The 26,785-nt window shown below is 37.1% G+C and overlaps 1 protein-coding gene across 1 annotated transcript in view; it reads left to right on the top strand.

Moving 5' to 3' along the window:
• Positions 1-26,785, top strand: part of grid1a (glutamate receptor, ionotropic, delta 1a) — a gene marked incomplete at its 5' end in the record, with an annotated part of 277,281 nt that overhangs the window by 158,357 nt on the left and 92,139 nt on the right. Inside the window, one exon of the mRNA XM_079385913.1 lies at positions 606-890. Coding sequence (XP_079242039.1) covers positions 606-890 — 285 coding nt within the window. The remainder of the gene's footprint in view (positions 1-605; positions 891-26,785) is intronic.

Genomic DNA, 26,785 nt, shown 5'->3' with positions numbered 1-26,785 from the left:
ATGCATTTGTGCATAAATGTAATGGTTTTACACTGTAGTCATATAAACGGGGGAACAATGTTCCAGTGTACAAAGCTGAGATTATTACTACCATTTTTCTATGTCACAATGCCCTTTTTAAATAGGCACATTGTCAGAAATGCACCATGGAACAGCCTTGGATTTAAAATCGACTTTTTATCATTGTAAAAAACAAGGGTAACTACAGAATATGTACAAGTGTATGTTTCCTAACCTGCAGCTCAACATCTACAAAATGTCATATCTCATGAATTATTTATGTCCACTTTAACTAGATTTCCTTGAGAAATTGTTACACTGGTGTTTAACAGAAGCAATAAATTAGCAGCATACGGCAATACACTGAAGAGAATTACATTTGCCCTGTGAAATCTGGACACATTATCCCACCTGTTCTCTGTGGGCTCACCCTGACATTTGCTGCATTAATTGCTTCATTAATTGCTGCTGGTTGATGAAAATTGACCATAAGTTCTATAATGGTCAATGTGCTTAACTGTTGTAAAGTAGTGCCTATGACACCTGGACAATCTAATTTTCGAGCCTAAATGTGTTGCTGTTTTTTCTTCCCTTTCTCTTTCCAGCCTGTGAGCTCATGAATCAGGGGATACTGGCTTTGGTGTCGTCGACGGGATGTGCTGCAGCCAATGCGCTACAGTCTCTCACAGATGCCATGCACATTCCTCACCTGTTCATTCAGAGGAACGGAGACGGCACACCCCGCTCCGAGTGCCAGCTCAATCCCAGCCCCGACGGAGAGCGCTACACGCTGGCCACCCGCCCTCCTGTGCGTCTGAATGATGTCATGATCACATTCATCTCTGAACTCCGCTGGCACAAGTTCATCGTTTTCTATGACAGCGAGTACGGTGAGTGATGCGAGTGGGTGAGTGGCCCATCTCCAGTTGGGAGGTTGGTTAGAGGTCAGTGATAGGAGGGCAGGAGTGACACTGATGTAAAGGGTGACAGTAACTTTGTGACATGAGCTAGAATTCACAATTCGTCATGATATTTTGGTGTATAATTTCAGAGGACTTTTCGAAGCAAAAAAAGAAAGTTATGCTGTCCATAAACAATGCTTCAGAAAAAAAAAATCCTTCATAGTTCAAAGACATCAGCTGTGAAGTTAAAATTTGATGTGAGCAGCTGGACTCGAGCAGACTAAAAGGCAGTCTGTCAGTTGTTAACTAACCTCAACATTGTAATGTTTTGAAAGATATATAAAATTTCAAGATATATCAAATGTGGACTTGGATAACCTTCTGAATCCTTTTTTGAGCCAGTGATGTTCAGCTATATGGGAATCGAGTTTGGCTGTCAATCCAGAATTGTATTTATGTCAGACCTCTGCTGTAATATTAACCTGACCTCTCTCGAAATGTAACCTTTTTTTAACCAAGACTGATTGATCTTTACCTTTTACTTTTACCCTAACCTTAAGCAAACCTCTTTCAGCCTGATACTGTTCAAAAGTTTGGAGTCAATAAGTTTTTGTTTGTTTGTTTTAAAAGAAAAGATAGATCACACTGTAAAAAAAAACAAAACAATGAATGAAATATGAATGAATCCTGAAAAAAAGCATCACTGTTTTCACAAAAATATTAAGCATCTTTTTTCAGCATTGATATTAATAATAAATGTTTCATTATATTGATTTCCGAAGGATCATGTGACACTGAAGACTGTCTGACAATTCAGCTTTGACATCGCAGGAAGAAAATACATTTTAAACATTTATTTAAAAAAAAAAAAAAAAAAAAAAGAGTTATTTCAGATAGTAATATTTTACACAATATTACTGTTTTTACTTTATTTGAGATCAAATAATTGCACCCTTGGACAGTGTAAGAAAAGCCTTTCTAAAACATTCAAAAATCTTACAGACTCCAAATTTTTGAATGGTAGCGTAAGTGGAAAACATGTAGGAAACATTTGAATTCAAACCAGTAGATAATCGGTGAAAACCTTGATCCTTAAGACTGTCCCTCCAGGAGTGTGGTAGATATGAACGAATGTAATTTCACCCCTCTAGCTCATTTTTGTTTGTGTAAACTGAGGATGTTGCAACTCACCCTGTTTCAAGACATCCCGGTCTCAATCTTGGTTTTATCTAAAACAAAACCAGCCCCTCAGAATAATACCAGGCTTGAAGCACCTTAGCTGATAATTATTCTTCTCTGTTTTCTAGTCCTGTCTGATAGTAAAATGTATTTATGGGTTTGAATGTTTCTAGAATCTGCTGACAAGTGTTTCTTGAGTATTTGCAGTTTACATTAATTAGGTCTTTAGTTCTACAGCTTTAACTGTAAGTTGGTTGTTCAGAATGAAGTGTGGGGTGTATTGTTTCCTGAAAACAACACAATAAATTCTGAGGTCTTGTTGGAGAAGGTCAAGCATAAAGCTCCCTCATAAAAATTCTCTGTACTTACTACTGACACCAATTAACACTTAAACTATAAGAGTCTCCTCTGCAGTGCCGTAGGCTTTGTAACAATGAATTTTAATAAAGGAATTTTTGGTTCATTTAGCTTGCCTTTTTAAGGGATAGTTCACCCAAAAAGTAAATGTCCTCACCCTCATGTTGCTTCCAAATCTGCGTGACTTTCCGCACAATGCAAAAAAAAAAAAAAAGAGAGAGAAGCAATATACTGGATGCTGTTTTTGTCATGCAATATCAATGAATATTAAACACAGAACACAATAACAGCAAACTGCACTGCTGTATATTCCAAATAAAAAAAATTAATAAAAAAAAGCCATATGATATTTTTGTTAGAAGAACAAAAAAAATCGTCACACAAAATCTACCCTATAGCAAAAAAAAAAAAAAAAAAAAAAAAAGGTGTTCGATTTGTGAATGAATTGGTCCTTGGGGTCTTTTCAGTGAAATAGTTGATTAATTGTAAATGATTTCTTCAAGTTTTAACAGCTTGCTAAAAGGGAAGATTATCAGTGAACAATGACTTGTTCCTCACTCAAAGCGGTCATATGGCCGCAGATGACTTGGAATATAGCAACACATATTCAATGACAATTGAATGAATATAGCAATGACATACTTGAATATTTCATTGTTGTTGCATGGAAAAATAAATGATGACAGAACTGTTATTTGAGCTCTAACTAGTATGCAGGCCCAATTTTCTTTTTCTCCCATCTTATCTTCTTAAAATCCCCATTATCCCAAGCAAGTCTCTTTAGCCCATAGCTCTCTCATTGGATTGTTTGCTGTGCTAATAGGCTGCCATCACAGATTCAAAGGTCTGGATAAAAAGCAACTCGGATCCACGATGGGGCATTTTAATCCCCCTAGTCAAAGCAGAGCTCCCTTGTGGTCCACATAGCTGAGATCTGTTTCAGAAAATATGCGGCTACACTGTGCTCAAAATAGCTCAGGGTTTATGCTAAGGCTATATGTGCTACTGAATTTGGCTTCAGGCAGATTCTGACAATGGGCTGAGATGAGTCAGACCACCAAACACCCTGGAGCAGGTAGCATCCTTCAAACCGTATCGCAGAGGTCAGAGGAAAAGCCCCAATCAAGACATAAAACATGATTGATGGTGGTGCAGAGCTCTCAGCACTGAGCATGGCACCCTCCTACAGGACGACAATCACTCTGGATGTGTCTCGTGGCCTAAAATACTAGACACACCGATAAGAGGCTTCTTGGCAAGGCCATAGGTTTTATTTTAAGATTGGAAGGGACATTTTGTTGGTCATTTGTGTTTATATGTTCATATCTATCTGTCTCTGTCTGTCTATTTATCTATCTATCTATCTATGCTTAATTCTATATTTTTCTGTCATTCTATGATTTTATATAATGTTCTGTCTTTCTTTCCATCTATATTTGTCAATTATATATATATTTTACAATGGAATTAAATAATAGACTCTGTGCACAAGCGTAGCGACGAACTTCCGCTAGCGCCAGAAGTCAGGATATCAGTTTCCGGTTTTCATTCGCGTTGCCCAAAATGTTAGTATTTACTAGATGTCTCAGAGATCTGGCGAGTAAGAATCAGCGATGTCCATCATATCATTAATGCCTGGTCCCCTGCTCCAATACGCAAGCGAAACAAGGGATTCAAACGCAATATATCGAGTTATATCCACAAACAGTTTAATCTAATGTGTTATTTTGGCATCTAGTGGCTAAACTAGTTAGCGACATGTTCATTTTAGAAGCTGTTTTTTCTCAATTTTAAACGCAGACCATTCCTGTTTTTGTTTTTTTGTTTTTTTTGGTGATAATTGTATTATCAATTGTATTAAACATCTCCCCCTCTCAGTTTCTAATAAAGATCAGGGCACAGGTGAAGCATTGTCTGGTCATTGTGCTACAAGTCCATGATGGGGAATGCTGAGAAAACTCACAGTTTGAGTGTATGGTGAAGCCATGATTGATAAACCTACAATTATAAGCTTGTTAACGTTACTTTAATAACCCGGCGTTTCTAATGTCCCGGGGATTTTGCCAAAGTAATTCATGTTTAATATAACTCTTAAAGTAGTATGTAATGAAAACAGTGGCTAAAATTGGCAGGTGAGTTTACCTTGCTGGTCCTCATTCGGGTTACTGCATGTATTCTTGTTCATGTTATTATCATATTAGTTTTTATAACTCTGTGTGCCTGATGTTCCTACTAGAGATTCAGCTAAGGTCATTCATGGTTAATGCAGCTCAAATCTAATGAAAACATTTATAATAGGCAGGTAAGTGGTGCCAAATTAAGCGTTTTTAGCTGGAATGGCTTTTGTTGGACATCAAAATGTTATGGAAAAAAATTGGGAAATACTAGAAGTTTTATTTTATTTATCATTGTTATTGTGTATATTACATCCAAAATTTAATAGTAATTGTGCATTACCTTATTTTTGCATTTAATTACCTTCGCCTTCATCTCAACTCTCATTTAAAGTTACTCTTCAAAAACACTAATAATTTAGTAACAAGTTAAATATACTTTTTTTTTTTTTTTTGAAAATCTCAGAATATATTTTATAATATTGTGATGCTAAATTCACTTACAGATAATATTAATAATTTTAATAACAGCCCGCCCAATTTCATGACAATGATTCTTAACAAACAAGGAAAGTTTTGAAAAGTACACTTTATAATAATGTCAAATTAAAGTTTCTGGAATAATTGTGAAATTACATATAAAGATGTACTTAAGTGGTTCAACACAAGTGCACATTTTCATTTAATTGCAATTAACGTGCAATTAAGTGTCCAAAGCATCACATTTTGATACAGTTAAGTATATTATTTTAAATTATTTCCATAATAAGTACTTTAAAAAAAGTGTATGCTAAAGTGTTCTTAAATTGACCTATAGCACAATGACCAGACAATGCTTCACCTGTGCCCTGATTTTTATAAGATTTTCAACAAAACCATTATTTCATAAAATATGCCAATGTGCACAGCACATTCTATATTAAAAATAAATGCAATGACAGGGGATTTAGACCATATAAAAAGAAGTGACATTTGTGTAAATGATCTTACATTATGATACCCTGCATGAAAATGAGAGAAGATAATTTAGTCGTGATAGTCTCAGTTCTGCTCTCGTCACTTCTGTTCCACTGGTGCAGGGACACTGGCAGTACAAATTGAAAATTGAATTGCGGGTGTGTTAAACATACCCAGAATCTGATCACAGGGAAAACTGATCTGTTACTCCAGAGAGATGGTAGTATACGTTGTGTCAAAATGGTTGATTTATTACCCTCATAAAAATTCCACCCCCCTCCCATAACTGGACACCTGTTTTGTACACCCCTAGCCCCCACCGTCTCTAAGCGGCCATTTTATTGACCTTATGGTGAACTTAAGAATTTATGACAATGTGTGTGTGTGTGTATGTGTGTGTGTGGGGCCAATGTTATGTGGTTTAAACTTTAAATGGTGAATTTGTGTTAAATGGGGTAAAGGGATGTTTTTATTAAAGTGTTTTCAAATACATATCAAGAAAAAAAACATCAAACATGTACGTAAAACGTACAAAGACTGTTTATTTCCCTACAAGTGTAGACTTAAAACAGGAAAAACGTAGAAAATAAAACAAAAAAAGCATTAGATACACTATCTTAAAACTAGTTGTTTGACAAAGTTAAATAGAAGAAGTGAGCGCGTTCGTTTAAACCTATTTTGCGGTTTTAAAAAGTTGTGACTTTAAAACAGATACAAAGTTAAATAATATAGATTCGTTTTTATCTTACGATGGTACGTGTGTTTTTCCCTTACAAGTGGACACTAGTCTTGTTAAAACAGTTTTAGGAAAAACTAAAACAAATAAAAAGCATTAGATACGCTATTTCCTATCATTAGAATTTAAAACTAGGTCCTTTGACAAAGTTAAATAAATAGAAGAGTTGCGAGCGCGTTCGTTTATCTATAACAAAAAAGAATCGGATGCGTTAGTTAAAACAATAAGATATTTATCAAAAAACTATGTCTTGCTTTTTTTTTAAAGTTTGACTTTATAACAGACATAAAGTTAAATAATATAGAGACGAGTTCTCTTACCGTGAAGTGAAATAAAAAATATCAGACCGTTAAAACACCAGCATAAGATAGCTGTAAAATCTTCTCACATTACAATTGAAAACCTAGCATTTGTCCCAACTTAGAAAAGTTAAACAAATGTCTATCTTACGGCGATCGTTAAAACACCAGCATAAGATACTTGTCGAAGTCTATCTTGCGGTCTACCATTAGCTGCACTGACAGAAAGTTAAACAAAAAGAAAAAGCCCTGATCATCTTACGTTGAAACATCCGTCCTCAGTGCTGTCAAAACTCAGAATGAGCTCGCGGGCCGCTGTCAGGACACACCCACAGCACCGCCCTCTAACGCTGTAAGGAGAGACCGGTCTGAAGATTTGCATGTTAAAGAAATTAAAGTAATGTTTTAACATTAGAACAAAGTTATTTTATAAATATTTTACATTTCTCAATTAATGAAACCGTTCACCATTCATCATAAACCTTTTCACTTTTGAAATTAGGTTAATCTATACAAGTTTTCTTTTAAACATTCACCTCTAGGACACAGGAAAGTGTTGTTTTATTTTATTTTATTTGTTATTCATACTTAACACCTTTTATTTATTTACTCTTTGATATTGTCAATCTTAAAACTTCTAGTGTGCTATGTCGGTTAAAATACACATGTGTGAGGACAAACTGAAATGTATACAGAGTAATAAAATCAGCACACCTCTCTGATTTTCTTGCCGTAAGACTTGTTATCAGTTGAAACAGACGTACAACCTCTAAACATTTACATCAACACACAATATGCAAAATATCACCGCTCATGCACCGCAATGAAACGAGAGAAGTTTGAAGATGGCGCGCAGAATCCTTGACGCTGTGCTATATCAGTTGCACGCGCAAATATCAGAATGAAAAGTGGTAAGAGAGGATTACACTGTGATTTTCTCACCGTAACACTTGCGTGTGTTATCTATCAATTGAAACAGAAGTGCGTAATTAAACCTCTAAAGTTTTACAACATGCACCTGCGAGCGCGCAGGGTCTGATGCGAACTTTGCCTAAAGTTCACTGATCAAAGCATCTCTATGGCATCTATTTTATGACGTGCACCTGCGTGTGTGAACTCTGTCGAAGGTTTAGGAAAAAGTTCACAGACCGGTCAAAGGAAGTGTGACCTATTGAACCTTTTCATGACACACATCTGGTGAAGTTAGGTATAATTGAGAATTGAGTATTTATAATGTATTTATAATCTATTCGAATGTGACTTTAAACTAACGTTTAGGATGTGATGAGATAGTCAAAGAAGGCGATAACCACAAACTTAAATAAATACAGGTCCCCAAAGATGATGGTTTTAATAAAATGCTGTAGGAAAACATTCTTTAATTTACTTCATTTTACCTAGTTTTATTTCTTTTTTCACTCATATATTTTTCATCCGTCAACACAAACACACACACACCTACACATAAACATCCACATAAACAACCATACAGTTAAATATTTAAACTTTTATGATGTCTCATACAAACCTTTTATAAATAAAAAACTTTTAGAATCACACTGGGTATCTTTACAAGGTGATGAAAAGCAGCATGATTAAACAATGATATAACTTTTGTTTTAAAAAATACGTTTTTAGATCTTCCAAACCTAAAACCACAATGTTCTAAAGCAAGGATTAGAAGCAGTCAAACGATCCTCTGAGTAAAGCAAGACACTTACAGAGATTTTTCTTTAGGAATTGGACCTAAATTAGATAGATAAAGAAAAAACACGCACACACACACACACAAATCTGAGTATGCTAAATTTTAAATACGACCAAAATCATATATATTGTTTTTACTTGTTGTTGTCATTTAAGAAATGTTTTCATTTTAATCTACACTGTAGATAGTATGTGTACTGTAAAAGAACAAATATACATTTCACTTAAAACTTCAGTAAAATAATTACACCGGCAGTTTTAAACATGATTAAAAAGTTTTAAACACTTTGTGTGTCACTAAAGTAAGTCATGATGTCAATTGTCTTTAAATTAAACTTTAGTTTTATTCTTCAATTTCTTTAAAATAGCCTGATGATAATACATCCCAAGTGGTTTTCTCACGAGTAGATAACTCTTTGGATGTCTTTGTGACAAACACATAATTTTTTACTTCAGAAAAGTTTTCGAAACGTATGACTGAACTTTTACTCATTTGACAGACCTACGTTTCAAATTATTTACCCGAGGCGTTTAACAGCCAGAGGGGTTACATGTTATTTTCTAACGTTCGTGGGAACCTTTATTGGTGTAAATTTCTCACCTAGAACACAAAACTTGTAAATCTTTTGGATTGTGTATGTTTTAGGTGAAGACAGCTCTTTGCGAAAGACAGCTCTTTAAGTCTTGCTGTTTTAACCTTAAACCTATTACACCTGAAGCAAATCAAACTATTGCACTGAAAGCTGCACATTCATTCAAGTTTGAACATGTTAAAATCTCTGCACTCTTGTAAAGACACATAAAACACACACACACACACACACACATACACTAAAACAAAACCCTATACAGTTAAACATTTAGACTATTATGATGTGTACTATTTATGTTTTCATCTCTACAAGATGAGGAAAGCAGCATGATTAAACAATGATATAACTTTTGTTTTAACAAATAAGTTTAGATCTTTCAAACCTAAAACCACGATGCTCTAGAGCAAGGATTAGAAGCGGTCAAATGATCCTCTGATTAACGCAAGACTCTTACAGAGGTTTTTCTTTAGGAATTTGACCTATATTAGACTGAAAATTACTTACGGTTGTCTGCAACAAAAGTATAAGGTCCCACAAATGCTTCTCAGAATCTTTACAACAGATTAGACTTTCTTTCTCACCTTAAAAACGGTATTATTAACCGCAGAGTTTAAATGTAGCATTTGTTCACAGTATAATGTTCTATTAAAATAAAAACAACTGGTCTATATAGGTTTATCTGACTAAGATTTGATCAAATAACTGATATAAGAAACATGCAAATATTTGATAAGTCCATCTTATCACACCACAACCTGACGTGTCTGATGGTTTATGATGGTATCTTCCTGATACAGATGTGTTAAGTGTGTGTAAAATAGTTTAAAAAGTCATATTTTTAGCTTTCACGTAGGATTTGTATCCACGCTCAAGTGGTTTTGTGTAACATAATCCTGAGACAAATGAAAACAGAATGCGTGAAAGGGGTTTCTCTTTAAGATATTTGTAATGACAGACTAAAAGCTTTATAAAACAATCGTGCGTATGCATTTCTCTCGTACATGTATACAGTAACCGATGAATACACAAAACAGTATTAATACATAACCTCATAAATTCAGCGTGATTCTATCATATCAATCAATAATAAAATATTTAATTTATATACCGTATCAGACTTTCTCTTCAAAACACAAACTTTCTTAAGACTTTTTTAAATGTGTTGAACAATCGGTTTTGGGGGAAAACAGTATAGTGTTGTGTTTCTAAGTTAGGATGCTTGTAGTTAATCCCGTCTTTATCTAAAATATTTTTGTATTCAAACTGTCTCACGCACACACACACATGTTGGTTTTAATGTTTTCTGGGGACTCTCCATAAGCGTAATGGTTTTTATACTGAACAAACTGTGTGCGCTATTGCCCTACACCAACCCTACACCTAAACTTAGCCCTCACAGGAGACTTTGTCCATTTTTAGATTTTCAAAAGAACACCATTTAGTATGTTTTTTTTTTTTAAGCCTTTTGAATTACGGGGACATAGGCAGTGTCCTCATAAACCACCTTCATATTGTAATACCTCTGTCATACCCACGTCATTATACAAATTTGTGTCCTCATAAACCACATAAACATGTACACAGGCACACACAGCTTTCCCGGTCAGCCGCAAATTGCCAACAATATTCTTAACTTTGTTTTATCATTCAGCTGTAGCTAAAACCTATAACGGAGTTATACTATAGATGCTGAAAGAGCTCATTAACCTGTTTAACTCTAAAAATGTTAACAATGTCGCTCACGACTAGTTTAACAAACAAGGGTACGCTCATAAAACAAGTCTGGAAGCGATTTGAACCATTCTAACAACAAGTACAACCGCTGCAGAAAATAGCCCCGCAGTAAACTCTGGATGTGATAACGACCGCCTTATCAGATGTTCAACATATTATTACAAGGCCTTGCTTATAGTTTATGATGAAGGTAGAAAAATATAAGAACACAACCAAATCCTAACACTATTTCACGAAATAACGCAACAACGGGTGCTCCGTTTCAACATATACACGTCAAATCTGTTTTACCCTAAGTATATCGTATTCTTCTTATATATATCTATATATATATATATATAGATATATATATATATTTGTTTAGGCTAAATAGCTACGTTTTAACAATTCTTTTTGTTTTTACAAAGATGTTATATTGAACGCGTGTAACTAATACCTCCTTCAAACATTGCGGCCTTTCAGGTCAGCGAACCACAATACCCAGCATACACCTCAGACTACAAACGCGGCCGTCGGGGATCCATAACCCAAAATGCTTGTGCGTGACAGCGCTCTAAACCGTAGGACTTCTGATTATACGGGCGCACAGATATAAAAAGACACGCATTTCCACACTTTTTGTGAAGTACACGCACCTTTCCGTGTTGTGATGATGTAAACCCTTTTTGTGGTCTCTGTTAGCGACGTGAAGTCCAATACATTTCTGCGAAACGATTCTTTCCCACAGTTCGGTTCAGTGATTCGGTTCAAATAACCAATTCTTTGTCTCATTAAGTCGTCTCGCTGTAATCAAAACGGTTTTGCCAAGAATTAATTATTTATTTGCAATGATCCCGAGCAAACCATCACCTGACTGGTTTAGATCTCTGGACTCCTCCATCTCTAAATTCCTTTGGAAAGGTAAACCCCCGCGTATTAGCTTAAAAACGCTACAAAAGACCAAGGATAAAGGAGGACTAGATCTACCTAACTTTCACCACTATTTCTTAGCCAACAGGCTTCAACACATTTCAGGGTGGTTAAAACACACCCTCTTAGATGAGCCTTGGCTAGATGTAGAACAGGCATTATGCAATAATATAGAGATTTCGGATCTGCCATTCATTAGCTTGATCATCAAACGACACGTATGCTTCAAAAGCATCAGTATCAGCTCTTCTCTGACAGCATGGTGGGAGTTTCTAAAAATGACTGAGTCTTCACTAATCCCATGCAAACGTACCCCCATCTGGAACAATCCTGACATATTACTAAACAATAATATGATGAACCTCACAGATTGGAGTTGTAAAGGTATTAAATACCTGGAACATATATTAGAAGGGACAGACTTTATTCCCTTTGACAAATTAGTTAAACAATATGGGATTAACAAAAACAGATTTTTAGAATATCAACAAATTAAATCTATTGTAAAAGGGAAATTTAAATCTAATCATATCAAATTACAAATACCACCAAGTGTGGCAGATTTTCTTAATCTCAAAACCCCCAAATTAATGTCTAAAATATACAGGACACTTTCCAAAATAGATGAATCAGTATCACTTCCTATTGCAAAATGGGAGGCAGATCTAGCAGTAAACTGGGACCATAATTTCTGGTCTCAGATATGTTTAAAAACCTTTGAACTGATTAGAAATCCTGGTTTACAATTAATACAATACAAAATCCTGCATAGAGTGCACTACACAGGTCATCGGATGTTCAGGATGGGTCTTACAGCTTCTAACAACTGCTCACACTGTCAAGGCAATACACCTGACAATTACATCCACGCTCTATGGTTCTGTCCACCTGTTCAGAGGTACTGGTACAGGATTTGTGAAGATTTATCAAAGTGTCTTAAATGCTCTATTCCAGCCTCTCCTTCAGTCTGCTTGTTGGGCGACCTAGATGGTGTCACTACAGAAGGTAACACAATCCACATGGCTTTCACTGCCCTATGCATTGCTAAGAAGACTGTCCTCATGAACTGGAAAAATAAAAATAATCTTAATATCAACCAATATAGAAATCATTTGTGGGATTATATTAGTCTTGACACAGCTTCTGCTGCCACATTAGATCAATCTCTCTGGACTCCTTTGATCAGCTCCATCACCTAGTGTGAGTGGGGGTCCTGATTCTGTCCGGCTGTGGTTTTTGCGGTTGGGGTGGCCATATGGGCTTGGGGCATCTGGGAGTTCCCTGGGGGTGGGTTTCTTGGGTGGTTCGGCGCTGGGGCTGCGATCTTGGCCTGGATGGGGTATTGGTGACTCTTGGGTGCTGTTTTTCTGGCGGCTGCATGCGGCGCTACTGGGGATGCCTGTGCCGGCGGACGTAGGTTGCCGGCCTGGCGGCTGCACTATTCCGGGGTTGGTCCGGGGGGGGCTTGGGGTTCTGGGGGCGCTCTGCCTCCCGGTTGGGGTTACGGCTGGGCCTGGGGGGCTTGGGTCCTGGTTGGTGTGCCGCCGGGAGCATGGGTTGGTGCATGCGCTTGGGCCCGGCCCTGGTGTGGGGGTCTTCGATGCATCGGTGCCTCCGCGGGGGGGATCCAATAGAGGCAGGGAAAACGGGCCTAACCTGGGTGTCTTATTGTCTTATGTAGTCTGGGAGTTGAATGAGTGATGGGGTGGGGTAGTTTTTCCTCTGCTGTGGGGTCTGGTGGGCTGCCCCGGGCTGCCATGGGCCCTGGTCTGGATGGGCCTGGGCCCCCCGCCCTGGGCAGATTTGGGGTAACGGGGGTGCCTATGGGGGTCAGCGGGGGAGCTGGCTCCGAAGGGGGGGGTATTTTGCCCCCTCTGATGCTTTCCTCCCCATCCCTAAGGCTTCACTTCTCCCGCCCCATCACACCAACACATAGGTAGGGTTTTGAGGTGCGGGTGTGTCGCTGGGATGCGGGGGAGGTGGTACTCCTCTGTCTCCTCGTGGCCACCTGCATCTCAATCACACATTACAGCTTAGACATTCTCATTACTTACTGTCACATGACACATACATATAGGGCCTTGGGGGTGGGCACACTGAATGGCATCCGGAGGGCGGTCTGTTCATTCAGCCTTCCCTCTGGTGCCAGTGCCCACTTCTCAATTTTAAGTTGCACATAGACATTGAGGGCTCTAGGGAGGGGACGAGCTGACACAAGCTTGTGGAGGGTGCCCCTCCCCTGTTTTAAAGCACCCCTGTTTTAAAGCACCTTAGAACAACACACACCAACACTACATTTGAGCGGGTGAGGTGAAGCATGGGGTCTCTTTTTTTTTTCTTTTTTTTTTATCTCACACCCCTGTTCTCTGTTCTCTGTCCGGGGCCGGGGGCTGCGAGGATGAGCTGGCCGCCCGGTCGGGGTCTGGGCTGGTGGTCTTATCTGCTGCTGCGGGGACCGGGGTGGTCTTCCTGTCCCCACGCCAGAGCGAAGGGGGTTCAGCTCCGGGATCGGGCGCTGATTACCCCTCTGGGGGTGGTGGTGCCTGGATCTAGGAGTATAGAGTGCATATAGGGAGTGTGAGTGTGGGTACCATGTCCATTTTTGTGTGTCTACATGTGGGGCGAGGGTGAGAATATTCGTTGCGTGCTTGAGGGTGGGAACGTATGCTTGTGTATATGTGTGCTTGTTCGTCTACGTCTATGTGTCAGGTCGGGCCTTAGACTCCACCTCACTCATCATCTCAGTCGACCCCCACCCCACCACCATGCCCTGCCGGTGGAGGATGCCGCCGGTGCATTGGTGGTTTCTCGCGCCGGGGTAGGATGCTCGGGTGAGCGCTGGCCCACTCTCGGCGGTCGCTTGGCGGGGCCTGGCCCTACTGGCCTTGCTGGGCCCCGGTTGGGGGGTGGGGGGCCCTTGGATCTCCGGGCCCAGGGCTCGGTCTGCCCTGGTGTGGTCGGCTGCCGGCGGAGCCTGCGGGCTTGCCGCCACGGCACCCTGGGGTGTCTACACTGTGGCTGTCGGATGTCCCACCTTCGGGCTCTCCTCTGCCCTTTTCTGGGTGGGGGCCGCAGTTGTCCCTGCGGTGGTTCCCCTGGGGGCCCCGTGACCTGGGGGGCCTCCGGATGTTTGGGGCCTGGGTCTCTTCCATGCCTGCTTCATGCCTTGCGGGATGGGGCTGTTGTTCCCCACACACACACTATTAAACATTTACATGGAGGAACCTTATGAACACAAGCGCGCTCACACACACAGGTGTACACTCAAGCATTCACATTGGTGTAAAAACGGGTGCTCACAGACACACATTGTTCTGATCTGCTGTTGCTTCAAAACTTACTTTGTAATATTAGTTATGCGTGTTGCTCAATAACATTTAACATTTAGAATTTATTGTGATTCATACAGATGTTGGTTGTTGCTGCAGTTTCTCTGATGTTGTGTCTTCTGTTGTGTCTTCTGTTGTTTTCTCTTTTTGTCAGCAGGTATCGAAGCAAATTGTCTGTTTTTTTTTTGTTTTTTTTTTTTTGTCTTGTTTTTTCCTCTCTCTCTCTCCCCCTTCTCTGTTGACTTTATCCACAATTTTTTTTTTTTTTTTTTTTTTTTTTTTTTATTATTATTATTATTTTTATTATTATCATTATAATTATAATTATTATTTTTTTTTTATTATTATTATTATTATTATAATTTTTTTTTTTTTTTTTTTTTTTTTTTTTTTTCTCTCTCTTGTTTCCTCTGTCCCCTGGTCTTGTCGGTCATAGAAAGAAAAAAAAAAAAAAAAAAAAAAAACGGGTGTGAAAGGTGGGATAACATATTAACGTGATGTTTTGGTACGTGTCTTACACAACTGTGCGTTACTTAACGTTTTTATTAAGTTTTAATATAAAAGGTAATAGTCTGTTAACAATTTTGATGCTTTTATTATGAAATCGTACAAAGAACCACTAAAGTACGCACTGTTTGTTAACACGGAATAGTCAAAATAATAACCTACTACGAGGTTTATTTACAGCATGCCGAATGTAATACAGTTAAACAGAAACATTACAACATTTCAAACTTGTTAAACAACAGCTTCAATACATTCCTCTTATGAAAACGATTAAAATCGAATGCTGTCAAACAGAACGTTGTCTGCAAGTTCCCGACGTGTAAATTACCAACAAGTTCTCAATATTCTCAATATGAAAATATGTTCAAAACGCATAAACATCCATCACGCATATAGTTTGTGCGTCGATTTAACACGTTCTGTACATACGATCAAAAACACGACCGACAGACAGACAAAACCTCAACGATAGCTGAGATGGATCAGGAGGGAGGACAAAATTATTATTCTTCGTCACAATAACATACCGGGTCCGAGAAATTTGATACCCTTACTACAGATTTTCGCGACATTCTTTATTCTAGTTGTTATTTTCCTCTTATTCAATCATAAACCTGCAAGAGTTAAATTAATTGATAACATTTGAACAAATTCTCTAAGTGAAAAAATGAAATCCTGTGTTTTACGTTCAGATTTGTCTGATCGTTTTGCGATATTGCATCATTCTGTAATTCGGGTTAACAGGGTTAAATTCTCAAAAGAAATACAACAACGATTAAACGACAGTCCTTCTACATGACACCGCTTAAGACTAAACAACACTAAAGGACTTCTTTCTGGTCTGTCTACGATGCGTGCGTTCACAAGACAACCCGTGCACGAAAAACGGGGGTTTGTGTCTTTCTGTTAGCTACATACGACTATTTCACTTCAAACTTTTCTAACTATTACGCTTGAAGCTACGCGTTTCACAGTACATACGCAGATACGTGTTTCTTTTTCGCATGTCTCTAAACAATAGTTAGGTAAATGACTTACATACAGCTGATACGTCATTTTAAGTAAAAGGTGGGACGATTTATTTCTTTTTTATTTTGACCACACCAATGCTTTGATACCCACGTTTTCGACGTCTGTCTTTTAAGCCTGACCCCAGAAAACAGATGTCTCAAAATTTAGTTCTTCTTTTTATGAAAACATGCGGTAAACAGTTTTTGTCCTCATCTGCAGTATACCGATGCGTTTTAACACGACATAAATCCCAATAGTTAGTTAGCAAACACGACTGTTTATTACTGAGATAAGTCACATCAGAGCTGCATTCTAGTTTATATTCAACATTTTTCATCTACCTACATGTTTAACGGCGCTACTGTTCTAGGTCTCCTCACGCCGTTGTGAGATATAAACCGCAAAGTTTTTTCATAGCGTTAAGCTTTGAAACCATAACAATTTTTACGTTTCCATGACTTTGCGCGCTCTTTCTGCTTGAATTTGTTTACCGCAGTTTCACCATCCTTATCTTATTTTCCCCCGCCTAATTGTATTTGTTAGGCCTTACGCTTGCTAGTTTTGTGCTGTTCATATAATTCGATATTTCTGCTATTTTTTATTCAATAAATATACCCTCTTCATTCACAATATTGTATCAGGTATAAGATACAAGATCCTTTCTTATTACATTGATAACAAACAAACAAAAAACTTATCTTAGCCGAGGCCGATGTTTAGGAATTCCTGGCGACAACCCCCACCCTGTACACCAGCCAACAGGTTGAGGGCGGTTCCGAAATCTAAAACCGACGATGACTGGTCTGACAAACTCAGTTACGGCGTTGCTACCAGGTTTGAAAGTGCAGACGGCGGAGCTAGGTCAATCAAAACGTTATATACATGGATCGACAGAATCAGCTTCAAGAATCCAATTCATCTGAGCCTGACGCCCCCCGCAATGTTTCTACTGATAACGCTTCGGCGGATCTGAACCATAAACCGGAAACTGAAAGCGAAATTCCACAGGACCGTCGCGGATTAAAACGGTCAATCAAGATTTTAGGAAACGGCGACAACGCTCTATATCGGTTAGGGGACAAAACGTATCTCTTGGAAAGAATCGAATTCTGAAAAATCGTCTGACGCTGTGCAAAAGCTAATGGATCGTGACCGGAGTTCTGGAGATGTTGCGGATGTGCGACTGGAGTGCGACTACGGTACTGGAAAAACGTGTCTTGTAAAAGACGTCATAGACCCCGCTGTTAAACCGCATTACCGAGGACAGATGATCAAACTGATGCAAACGGCCATCGACCATGCTTGCGATCCGAATCGCGATTGTGCGGGGGATACAGAGCGTGTAAAAAATCTCAAGAACGAAATGGACGTTGTAAGAAGCCTGAAAAATAACCCATGGCCTGATTTGAGTAGCATGTTTCTCACCAGCAAAGAGTCTGTCTTTTTAATAACCAGAAAAATTCTGGATGTAACGTCTGAATGTGAGGATGAAATGGACATTAACGAGGTTCTCTGTCTGTGTACGTGTATAACAGATTTATGCACGTCGTTGGTTGCAAAAAATTGGGATTCTATAACGTGTGAAATTGTTGAATCGCTGGTTGATTTTATATTTGAGCAAAACATGTTTGTCTGCAGAGATTTTCTTTTCTGGCTAGACCACCGGTATAATGTCGTTACTACCGCTTGTTTGTAAATGTGATCATTTTCGTCACTACTTCAATGTATGATCGGATACTCAACGATATATTGTTGAAATAAAAGGTTGTCTCAACTCCTTGTTCTGTTCTCTGACTTCATAAAAATGTCTTTATTTAAAACATTTAAAGGTAACTATTTAAGCGGTACAGATACTAAGTTTTTTGTTTGTTTGTTATCAATGTAATAAGAAAGGATCTTGTATCTTATACCTGATACAATATTGTGAATGAAGAGGGTATATTTATTGAATAAAAAATAGCAGAAATATCAAATTATATGAACAGCACAAAACTAGCAAGCGTAAGGCCTAACAAATACAATTAGGCGGGGGAAAATAAGATAAGGATGGTGAAACTGCGGTAAACAAATTCAAGCAGAAAGAGCGCGCAAAGTCATGGAAACGTAAAAATTGTTATGGTTTCAAAGCTTAACGCTATGAAAAAACTTTGCGGTTTATATCTCACAACGGCGTGAGGAGACCTAGAACAGTAGCGCCGTTAAACATGTAGGTAGATGAAAAATGTTGAATATAAACTAGAATGCAGCTCTGATGTGACTTATCTCAGTAATAAACAGTCGTGTTTGCTAACTAACTATTGGGATTTATGTCGTGTTAAAACGCATCGGTATACTGCAGATGAGGACAAAAACTGTTTACCGCACGTTTTCATAAAAAGAAGAACTAAATTTTGAGACATCTGTTTTCTGGGGTCAGGCTTAAAAGACAGACGTCGAAAACGTGGGTATCAAAGCATTGGTGTGGTCAAAATAAAAAAGAAATAAATCGTCCCACCTTTTACTTAAAATGACGTATCAGCTGTATGTAAGTCATTTACCTAACTATTGTTTAGAGACATGCGAAAAAGAAACACGTATCTGCGTATGTACTGTGAAACGCGTAGCTTCAAGCGTAATAGTTAGAAAAGTTTGAAGTGAAATAGTCGTATGTAGCTAACAGAAAGACACAAACCCCCGTTTTTCGTGCACGGGTTGTCTTGTGAACGCACGCATCGTAGACAGACCAGAAAGAAGTCCTTTAGTGTTGTTTAGTCTTAAGCGGTGTCATGTAGAAGGACTGTCGTTTAATCGTTGTTGTATTTCTTTTGAGAATTTAACCCTGTTAACCCGAATTACAGAATGATGCAATATCGCAAAACGATCAGACAAATCTGAACGTAAAACACAGGATTTCATTTTTTCACTTAGAGAATTTGTTCAAATGTTATCAATTAATTTAACTCTTGCAGGTTTATGATTGAATAAGAGGAAAATAACAACTAGAATAAAGAATGTCGCGAAAATCTGTAGTAAGGGTATCAAATTTCTCGGACCCGGTATGTTATTGTGACGAAGAATAATAATTTTGTCCTCCCTCCTGATCCATCTCAGCTATCGTTGAGGTTTTGTCTGTCTGTCGGTCGTGTTTTTGATCGTATGTACAGAACGTGTTAAATCGACGCACAAACTATATGCGTGATGGATGTTTATGCGTTTTGAACATATTTTCATATTGAGAATATTGAGAACTTGTTGGTAATTTACACGTCGGGAACTTGCAGACAACGTTCTGTTTGACAGCATTCGATTTTAATCGTTTTCATAAGAGGAATGTATTGAAGCTGTTGTTTAACAAGTTTGAAATGTTGTAATGTTTCTGTTTAACTGTATTACATTCGGCATGCTGTAAATAAACCTCGTAGTAGGTTATTATTTTGACTATTCCGTGTTAACAAACAGTGCGTACTTTAGTGGTTCTTTGTACGATTTCATAATAAAAGCATCAAAATTGTTAACAGACTATTACCTTTTATATTAAAACTTAATAAAAACGTTAAGTAACGCACAGTTGTGTAAGACACGTACCAAAACATCACGTTAATATGTTATCCCACCTTTCACACCCGTTTTGATTACAGCGAGACGACTTAATGAGACAAAGAATTGGTTATTTGAACCGAATCACTGAACCGAACTGTGGGAAAGAATCGTTTCGCAGAAATGTATTGGACTTCACGTCGCTAACAGAGACCACAAAAAGGGTTTACATCATCACAACACGGAAAGGTGCGTGTACTTCACAAAAAGTGTGGAAATGCGTGTCTTTTTATATCTGTGCGCCCGTATAATCAGAAGTCCTACGGTTTAGAGCGCTGTCACGCACAAGCATTTTGGGTTATGGATCCCCGACGGCCGCGTTTGTAGTCTGAGGTGTATGCTGGGTATTGTGGTTCGCTGACCTGAAAGGCCGCAATGTTTGAAGGAGGTATTAGTTACACGCGTTCAATATAACATCTTTGTAAAAACAAAAAGAATTGTTAAAACGTAGCTATTTAGCCTAAACAAATATATATATATATCTATATATATATATATATAGATATATATAAGAAGAATACGATATACTTAGGGTAAAACAGATTTGACGTGTATATGTTGAAACGGAGCACCCGTTGTTGCGTTATTTCGTGAAATAGTGTTAGGATTTGGTTGTGTTCTTATATTTTTCTACCTTCATCATAAACTATAAGCAAGGCCTTGTAATAATATGTTGAACATCTGATAAGGCGGTCGTTATCACATCCAGAGTTTACTGCGGGGCTATTTTCTGCAGCGGTTGTACTTGTTGTTAGAATGGTTCAAATCGCTTCCAGACTTGTTTTATGAGCGTACCCTTGTTTGTTAAACTAGTCGTGAGCGACATTGTTAACATTTTTAGAGTTAAACAGGTTAATGAGCTCTTTCAGCATCTATAGTATAACTCCGTTATAGGTTTTAGCTACAGCTGAATGATAAAACAAAGTTAAGAATATTGTTGGCAATTTGCGGCTGACCGGGAAAGCTGTGTGTGCCTGTGTACATGTTTATGTGGTTTATGAGGACACAAATTTGTATAATGACGTGGGTATGACAGAGGTATTACAATATGAAGGTGGTTTATGAGGACACTGCCTATGTCCCCGTAATTCAAAAGGCTTAAAAAAAAAAAACATACTAAATGGTGTTCTTTTGAAAATCTAAAAATGGACAAAGTCTCCTGTGAGGGCTAAGTTTAGGTGTAGGGTTGGTGTAGGGCAATAGCGCACACAGTTTGTTCAGTATAAAAACCATTACGCTTATGGAGAGTCCCCAGAAAACATTAAAACCAACATGTGTGTGTGTGCGTGAGACAGTTTGAATACAAAAATATTTTAGATAAAGACGGGATTAACTACAAGCATCCTAACTTAGAAACACAACACTATACTGTTTTCCCCCAAAACCGATTGTTCAACACATTTAAAAAAGTCTTAAGAAAGTTTGTGTTTTGAAGAGAAAGTCTGATACGGTATATAAATTAAATATTTTATTATTGATTGATATGATAGAATCACGCTGAATTTATGAGGTTATGTATTAATACTGTTTTGTGTATTCATCGGTTACTGTATACATGTACGAGAGAAATGCATACGCACGATTGTTTTATAAAGCTTTTAGTCTGTCATTACAAATATCTTAAAGAGAAACCCCTTTCACGCATTCTGTTTTCATTTGTCTCAGGATTATGTTACACAAAACCACTTGAGCGTGGATACAAATCCTACGTGAAAGCTAAAAATATGACTTTTTAAACTATTTTACACACACTTAACACATCTGTATCAGGAAGATACCATCATAAACCATCAGACACGTCAGGTTGTGGTGTGATAAGATGGACTTATCAAATATTTGCATGTTTCTTATATCAGTTATTTGATCAAATCTTAGTCAGATAAACCTATATAGACCAGTTGTTTTTATTTTAATAGAACATTATACTGTGAACAAATGCTACATTTAAACTCTGCGGTTAATAATACCGTTTTTAAGGTGAGAAAGAAAGTCTAATCTGTTGTAAAGATTCTGAGAAGCATTTGTGGGACCTTATACTTTTGTTGCAGACAACCGTAAGTAATTTTCAGTCTAATATAGGTCAAATTCCTAAAGAAAAACCTCTGTAAGAGTCTTGCGTTAATCAGAGGATCATTTGACCGCTTCTAATCCTTGCTCTAGAGCATCGTGGTTTTAGGTTTGAAAGATCTAAACTTATTTGTTAAAACAAAAGTTATATCATTGTTTAATCATGCTGCTTTCCTCATCTTGTAGAGATGAAAACATAAATAGTACACATCATAATAGTCTAAATGTTTAACTGTATAGGGTTTTGTTTTAGTGTATGTGTGTGTGTGTGTGTGTGTGTTTTATGTGTCTTTACAAGAGTGCAGAGATTTTAACATGTTCAAACTTGAATGAATGTGCAGCTTTCAGTGCAATAGTTTGATTTGCTTCAGGTGTAATAGGTTTAAGGTTAAAACAGCAAGACTTAAAGAGCTGTCTTTCGCAAAGAGCTGTCTTCACCTAAAACATACACAATCCAAAAGATTTACAAGTTTTGTGTTCTAGGTGAGAAATTTACACCAATAAAGGTTCCCACGAACGTTAGAAAATAACATGTAACCCCTCTGGCTGTTAAACGCCTCGGGTAAATAATTTGAAACGTAGGTCTGTCAAATGAGTAAAAGTTCAGTCATACGTTTCGAAAACTTTTCTGAAGTAAAAAATTATGTGTTTGTCACAAAGACATCCAAAGAGTTATCTACTCGTGAGAAAACCACTTGGGATGTATTATCATCAGGCTATTTTAAAGAAATTGAAGAATAAAACTAAAGTTTAATTTAAAGACAATTGACATCATGACTTACTTTAGTGACACACAAAGTGTTTAAAACTTTTTAATCATGTTTAAAACTGCCGGTGTAATTATTTTACTGAAGTTTTAAGTGAAATGTATATTTGTTCTTTTACAGTACACATACTATCTACAGTGTAGATTAAAATGAAAACATTTCTTAAATGACAACAACAAGTAAAAACAATATATATGATTTTGGTCGTATTTAAAATTTAGCATACTCAGATTTGTGTGTGTGTGTGTGCGTGTTTTTTCTTTATCTATCTAATTTAGGTCCAATTCCTAAAGAAAAATCTCTGTAAGTGTCTTGCTTTACTCAGAGGATCGTTTGACTGCTTCTAATCCTTGCTTTAGAACATTGTGGTTTTAGGTTTGGAAGATCTAAAAACGTATTTTTTAAAACAAAAGTTATATCATTGTTTAATCATGCTGCTTTTCATCACCTTGTAAAGATACCCAGTGTGATTCTAAAAGTTTTTTATTTATAAAAGGTTTGTATGAGACATCATAAAAGTTTAAATATTTAACTGTATGGTTGTTTATGTGGATGTTTATGTGTAGGTGTGTGTGTGTTTGTGTTGACGGATGAAAAATATATGAGTGAAAAAAGAAATAAAACTAGGTAAAATGAAGTAAATTAAAGAATGTTTTCCTACAGCATTTTATTAAAACCATCATCTTTGGGGACCTGTATTTATTTAAGTTTGTGGTTATCGCCTTCTTTGACTATCTCATCACATCCTAAACGTTAGTTTAAAGTCACATTCGAATAGATTATAAATACATTATAAATACTCAATTCTCAATTATACCTAACTTCACCAGATGTGTGTCATGAAAAGGTTCAATAGGTCACACTTCCTTTGACCGGTCTGTGAACTTTTTCCTAAACCTTCGACAGAGTTCACACACGCAGGTGCACGTCATAAAATAGATGCCATAGAGATGCTTTGATCAGTGAACTTTAGGCAAAGTTCGCATCAGACCCTGCGCGCTCGCAGGTGCATGTTGTAAAACTTTAGAGGTTTAATTACGCACTTCTGTTTCAATTGATAGATAACACACGCAAGTGTTACGGTGAGAAAATCACAGTGTAATCCTCTCTTACCACTTTTCATTCTGATATTTGCGCGTGCAACTGATATAGCACAGCGTCAAGGATTCTGCGCGCCATCTTCAAACTTCTCTCGTTTCATTGCGGTGCATGAGCGGTGATATTTTGCATATTGTGTGTTGATGTAAATGTTTAGAGGTTGTACGTCTGTTTCAACTGATAACAAGTCTTACGGCAAGAAAATCAGAGAGGTGTGCTGATTTTATTACTCTGTATACATTTCAGTTTGTCCTCACACATGTGTATTTTAACCGACATAGCACACTAGAAGTTTTAAGATTGACAATATCAAAGAGTAAATAAATAAAAGGTGTTAAGTATGAATAACAAATAAAATAAAATAAAACAACACTTTCCTGTGTCCTAGAGGTGAATGTTTAAAAGAAAACTTGTATAGATTAACCTAATTTCAAAAGTGAAAAGGTTTATGATGAATGGTGAACGGTTTCATTAATTGAGAAATGTAAAATATTTATAAAATAACTTTGTTCTAATGTTAAAACATTACTTTAATTTCTTTAACATGCAAATCTTCAGACCGGTCTCTCCTTACAGCGTTAGAGGGCGGTGCTGTGGGTGTGTCCTGACAGCGGCCCGCGAGCTCATTCTGAGTTTTGACAGCACTGAGGACGGATGTTTCAACGTAAGATGATCAGGGCTTTTTCTTTTTGTTTAACTTTCTGTCAGTGCAGCTAATGGTAGACCGCAAGATAGACTTCGACAAGTATCTTATGCTGGTGTTTTAACGATCGCCGTAAGATAGACATTTGTTTAACTTTTCTAAGTTGGGACAAATGCTAGGTTTTCAATTGTAATGTGAGAAGATTTTACAGCTATCTTATGCTGGTGTTTTAACGGTCTGATATTTTTTATTTCACTTCACGGTAAGAGAACTCGTCTCTATATTATTTAACTTTATGTCTGTTATAAAGTCAAACTTTAAAAAAAAAGCAAGACATAGTTTTTTGATAAATATCTTATTGTTTTAACTAACGCATCCGATTCTTTTTTGTTATAGATAAACGAACGCGCTCGCAACTCTTCTATTTATTTAACTTTGTCAAAGGACCTAGTTTTAAATTCTAATGATAGGAAATAGCGTATCTAATGCTTTTTATTTGTTTTAGTTTTTCCTAAAACTGTTTTAACAAGACTAGTGTCCACTTGTAAGGGAAAAACACACGTACCATCGTAAGATAAAAACGAATCTATATTATTTAACTTTGTATCTGTTTTAAAGTCACAACTTTTTAAAACCGCAAAATAGGTTTAAACGAACGCGCTCACTTCTTCTATTTAACTTTGTCAAACAACTAGTTTTAAGATAGTGTATCTAATGCTTTTTTGTTTTATTTTCTACGTTTTTCCTGTTTTAAGTCTACACTTGTAGGGAAATAGTCTTTGTACGTTTTACGTACATGTTTGATGTTTTTTTTCTTGATATGTATTTGAAAACACTTTAATAAAAACATCCCTTTACCCCATTTAACACAAATTCACCATTTAAAGTTTAAACCACATAACATTGGCCCCACACACACACATACACACACACACACATTGTCATAAATTCTTAAGTTCACCATAAGGTCAATAAAATGGCCGCTTAGAGACGGTGGGGGCTAGGGGTGTACAAAACAGGTGTCCAGTTATGGGAGGGGGGTGGAATTTTTATGAGGGTAATAAATCAACCATTTTGACACAACGTATACTACCATCTCTCTTACTCCTATACAAATGGTTGAAATACCAGAAAAGAAGTTCAGCTGTTTAGTGATTTTGTCCCCAAATGTGTTAGATTTGAGAGAGATTGTGTCTGCATGCACCTTGGTTTCATAAAAATGTCATATCTGGATCTGTATACAATTAATAACAGATTCCCGCTTTGTCTTAAAACCTGATTGCTTCTATGTGAATCAAGTGAGAAGACTTTATAAATAACTGTCAATGCATCTAAAGCTCGATCTGAGTTGAGTAAATAGGTTTTTCTCACTCTCTTCCTCTCATTTCTCACCCTTGAGCACCTCATAAACATCCTCCTCCTCTGTCACTGATAGAGAAATTACTGGTGCCTGCTTTTGCAGCTCCACTTAAACAACACAGCATAAAACAGGAGCTGATATATCAACAAATATATCATTTGTTGATATATCAACAAATTATATATAAACTAAATATATAATTTGTTGATATATCAACAAATTATATATTTAGTTTATATAGCCTGCATAAATGGGAAATAAAAAAAATCAGACTGAACTGAAATTTATGAAATTAGTTTTTATTTATACTGCCAATACAAGTTCAGAAAGTTACCTCTGTTTGGCTGATTGGTCTGTAATCAATGCCTGGACATTTTGAAATGGATTTAGGTGGGAATCAGGTTGCAGTGGCATCATATATAGTTTATTTTATGATTTTTCTCTTGGTAAGTTTGATTAAGGCTGTGCGCTCTTTTTTTCTAATTTTAAAAATGTTACCATTAATTATGTCTGTTTGAATAGTATTGCAGAAACTCATCTCATTATTTGCACTGATTTATTCAATTATTCTAGCCAACTGCATTTCAGGCTATTATTTTTAGAAGGACAAGTAAACAGCCTTGAAGGATTGCTGTGTGAAAAGCTTTCACAGCATTTGAAGTTACATTATTTATCTCTTCATTGGAGTGAACTGAAAAACGAAGGACACTTCTTTAGTAATCTTTCAGACAAATTGATTTAGCTAATTAATCTGGTTTTCAACAAAATTAACAGTTTCCATGATCTAATGAACAGCGGAGTAGCGTTTTTGAATGGATGTAATTAATTAGTTACTGTACAAGTATCTTTTTGGTTACTTTGTAGTTTTACTGAGTATCAAAGATATACGAGATGAGGACATGTCTGCATGTCTGGTTATGAGGCCAAAACCAGCATGCCC

This window comes from Barbus barbus (genome assembly GCF_936440315.1).
Source record: "Barbus barbus genome assembly, chromosome: 30".
Taxonomy (NCBI): Eukaryota; Metazoa; Chordata; class Actinopteri; order Cypriniformes; family Cyprinidae; genus Barbus; species Barbus barbus.
Note: the sequence above shows the minus strand (reverse complement) of the source record. Positions and strands in the feature narration are given on the sequence as shown.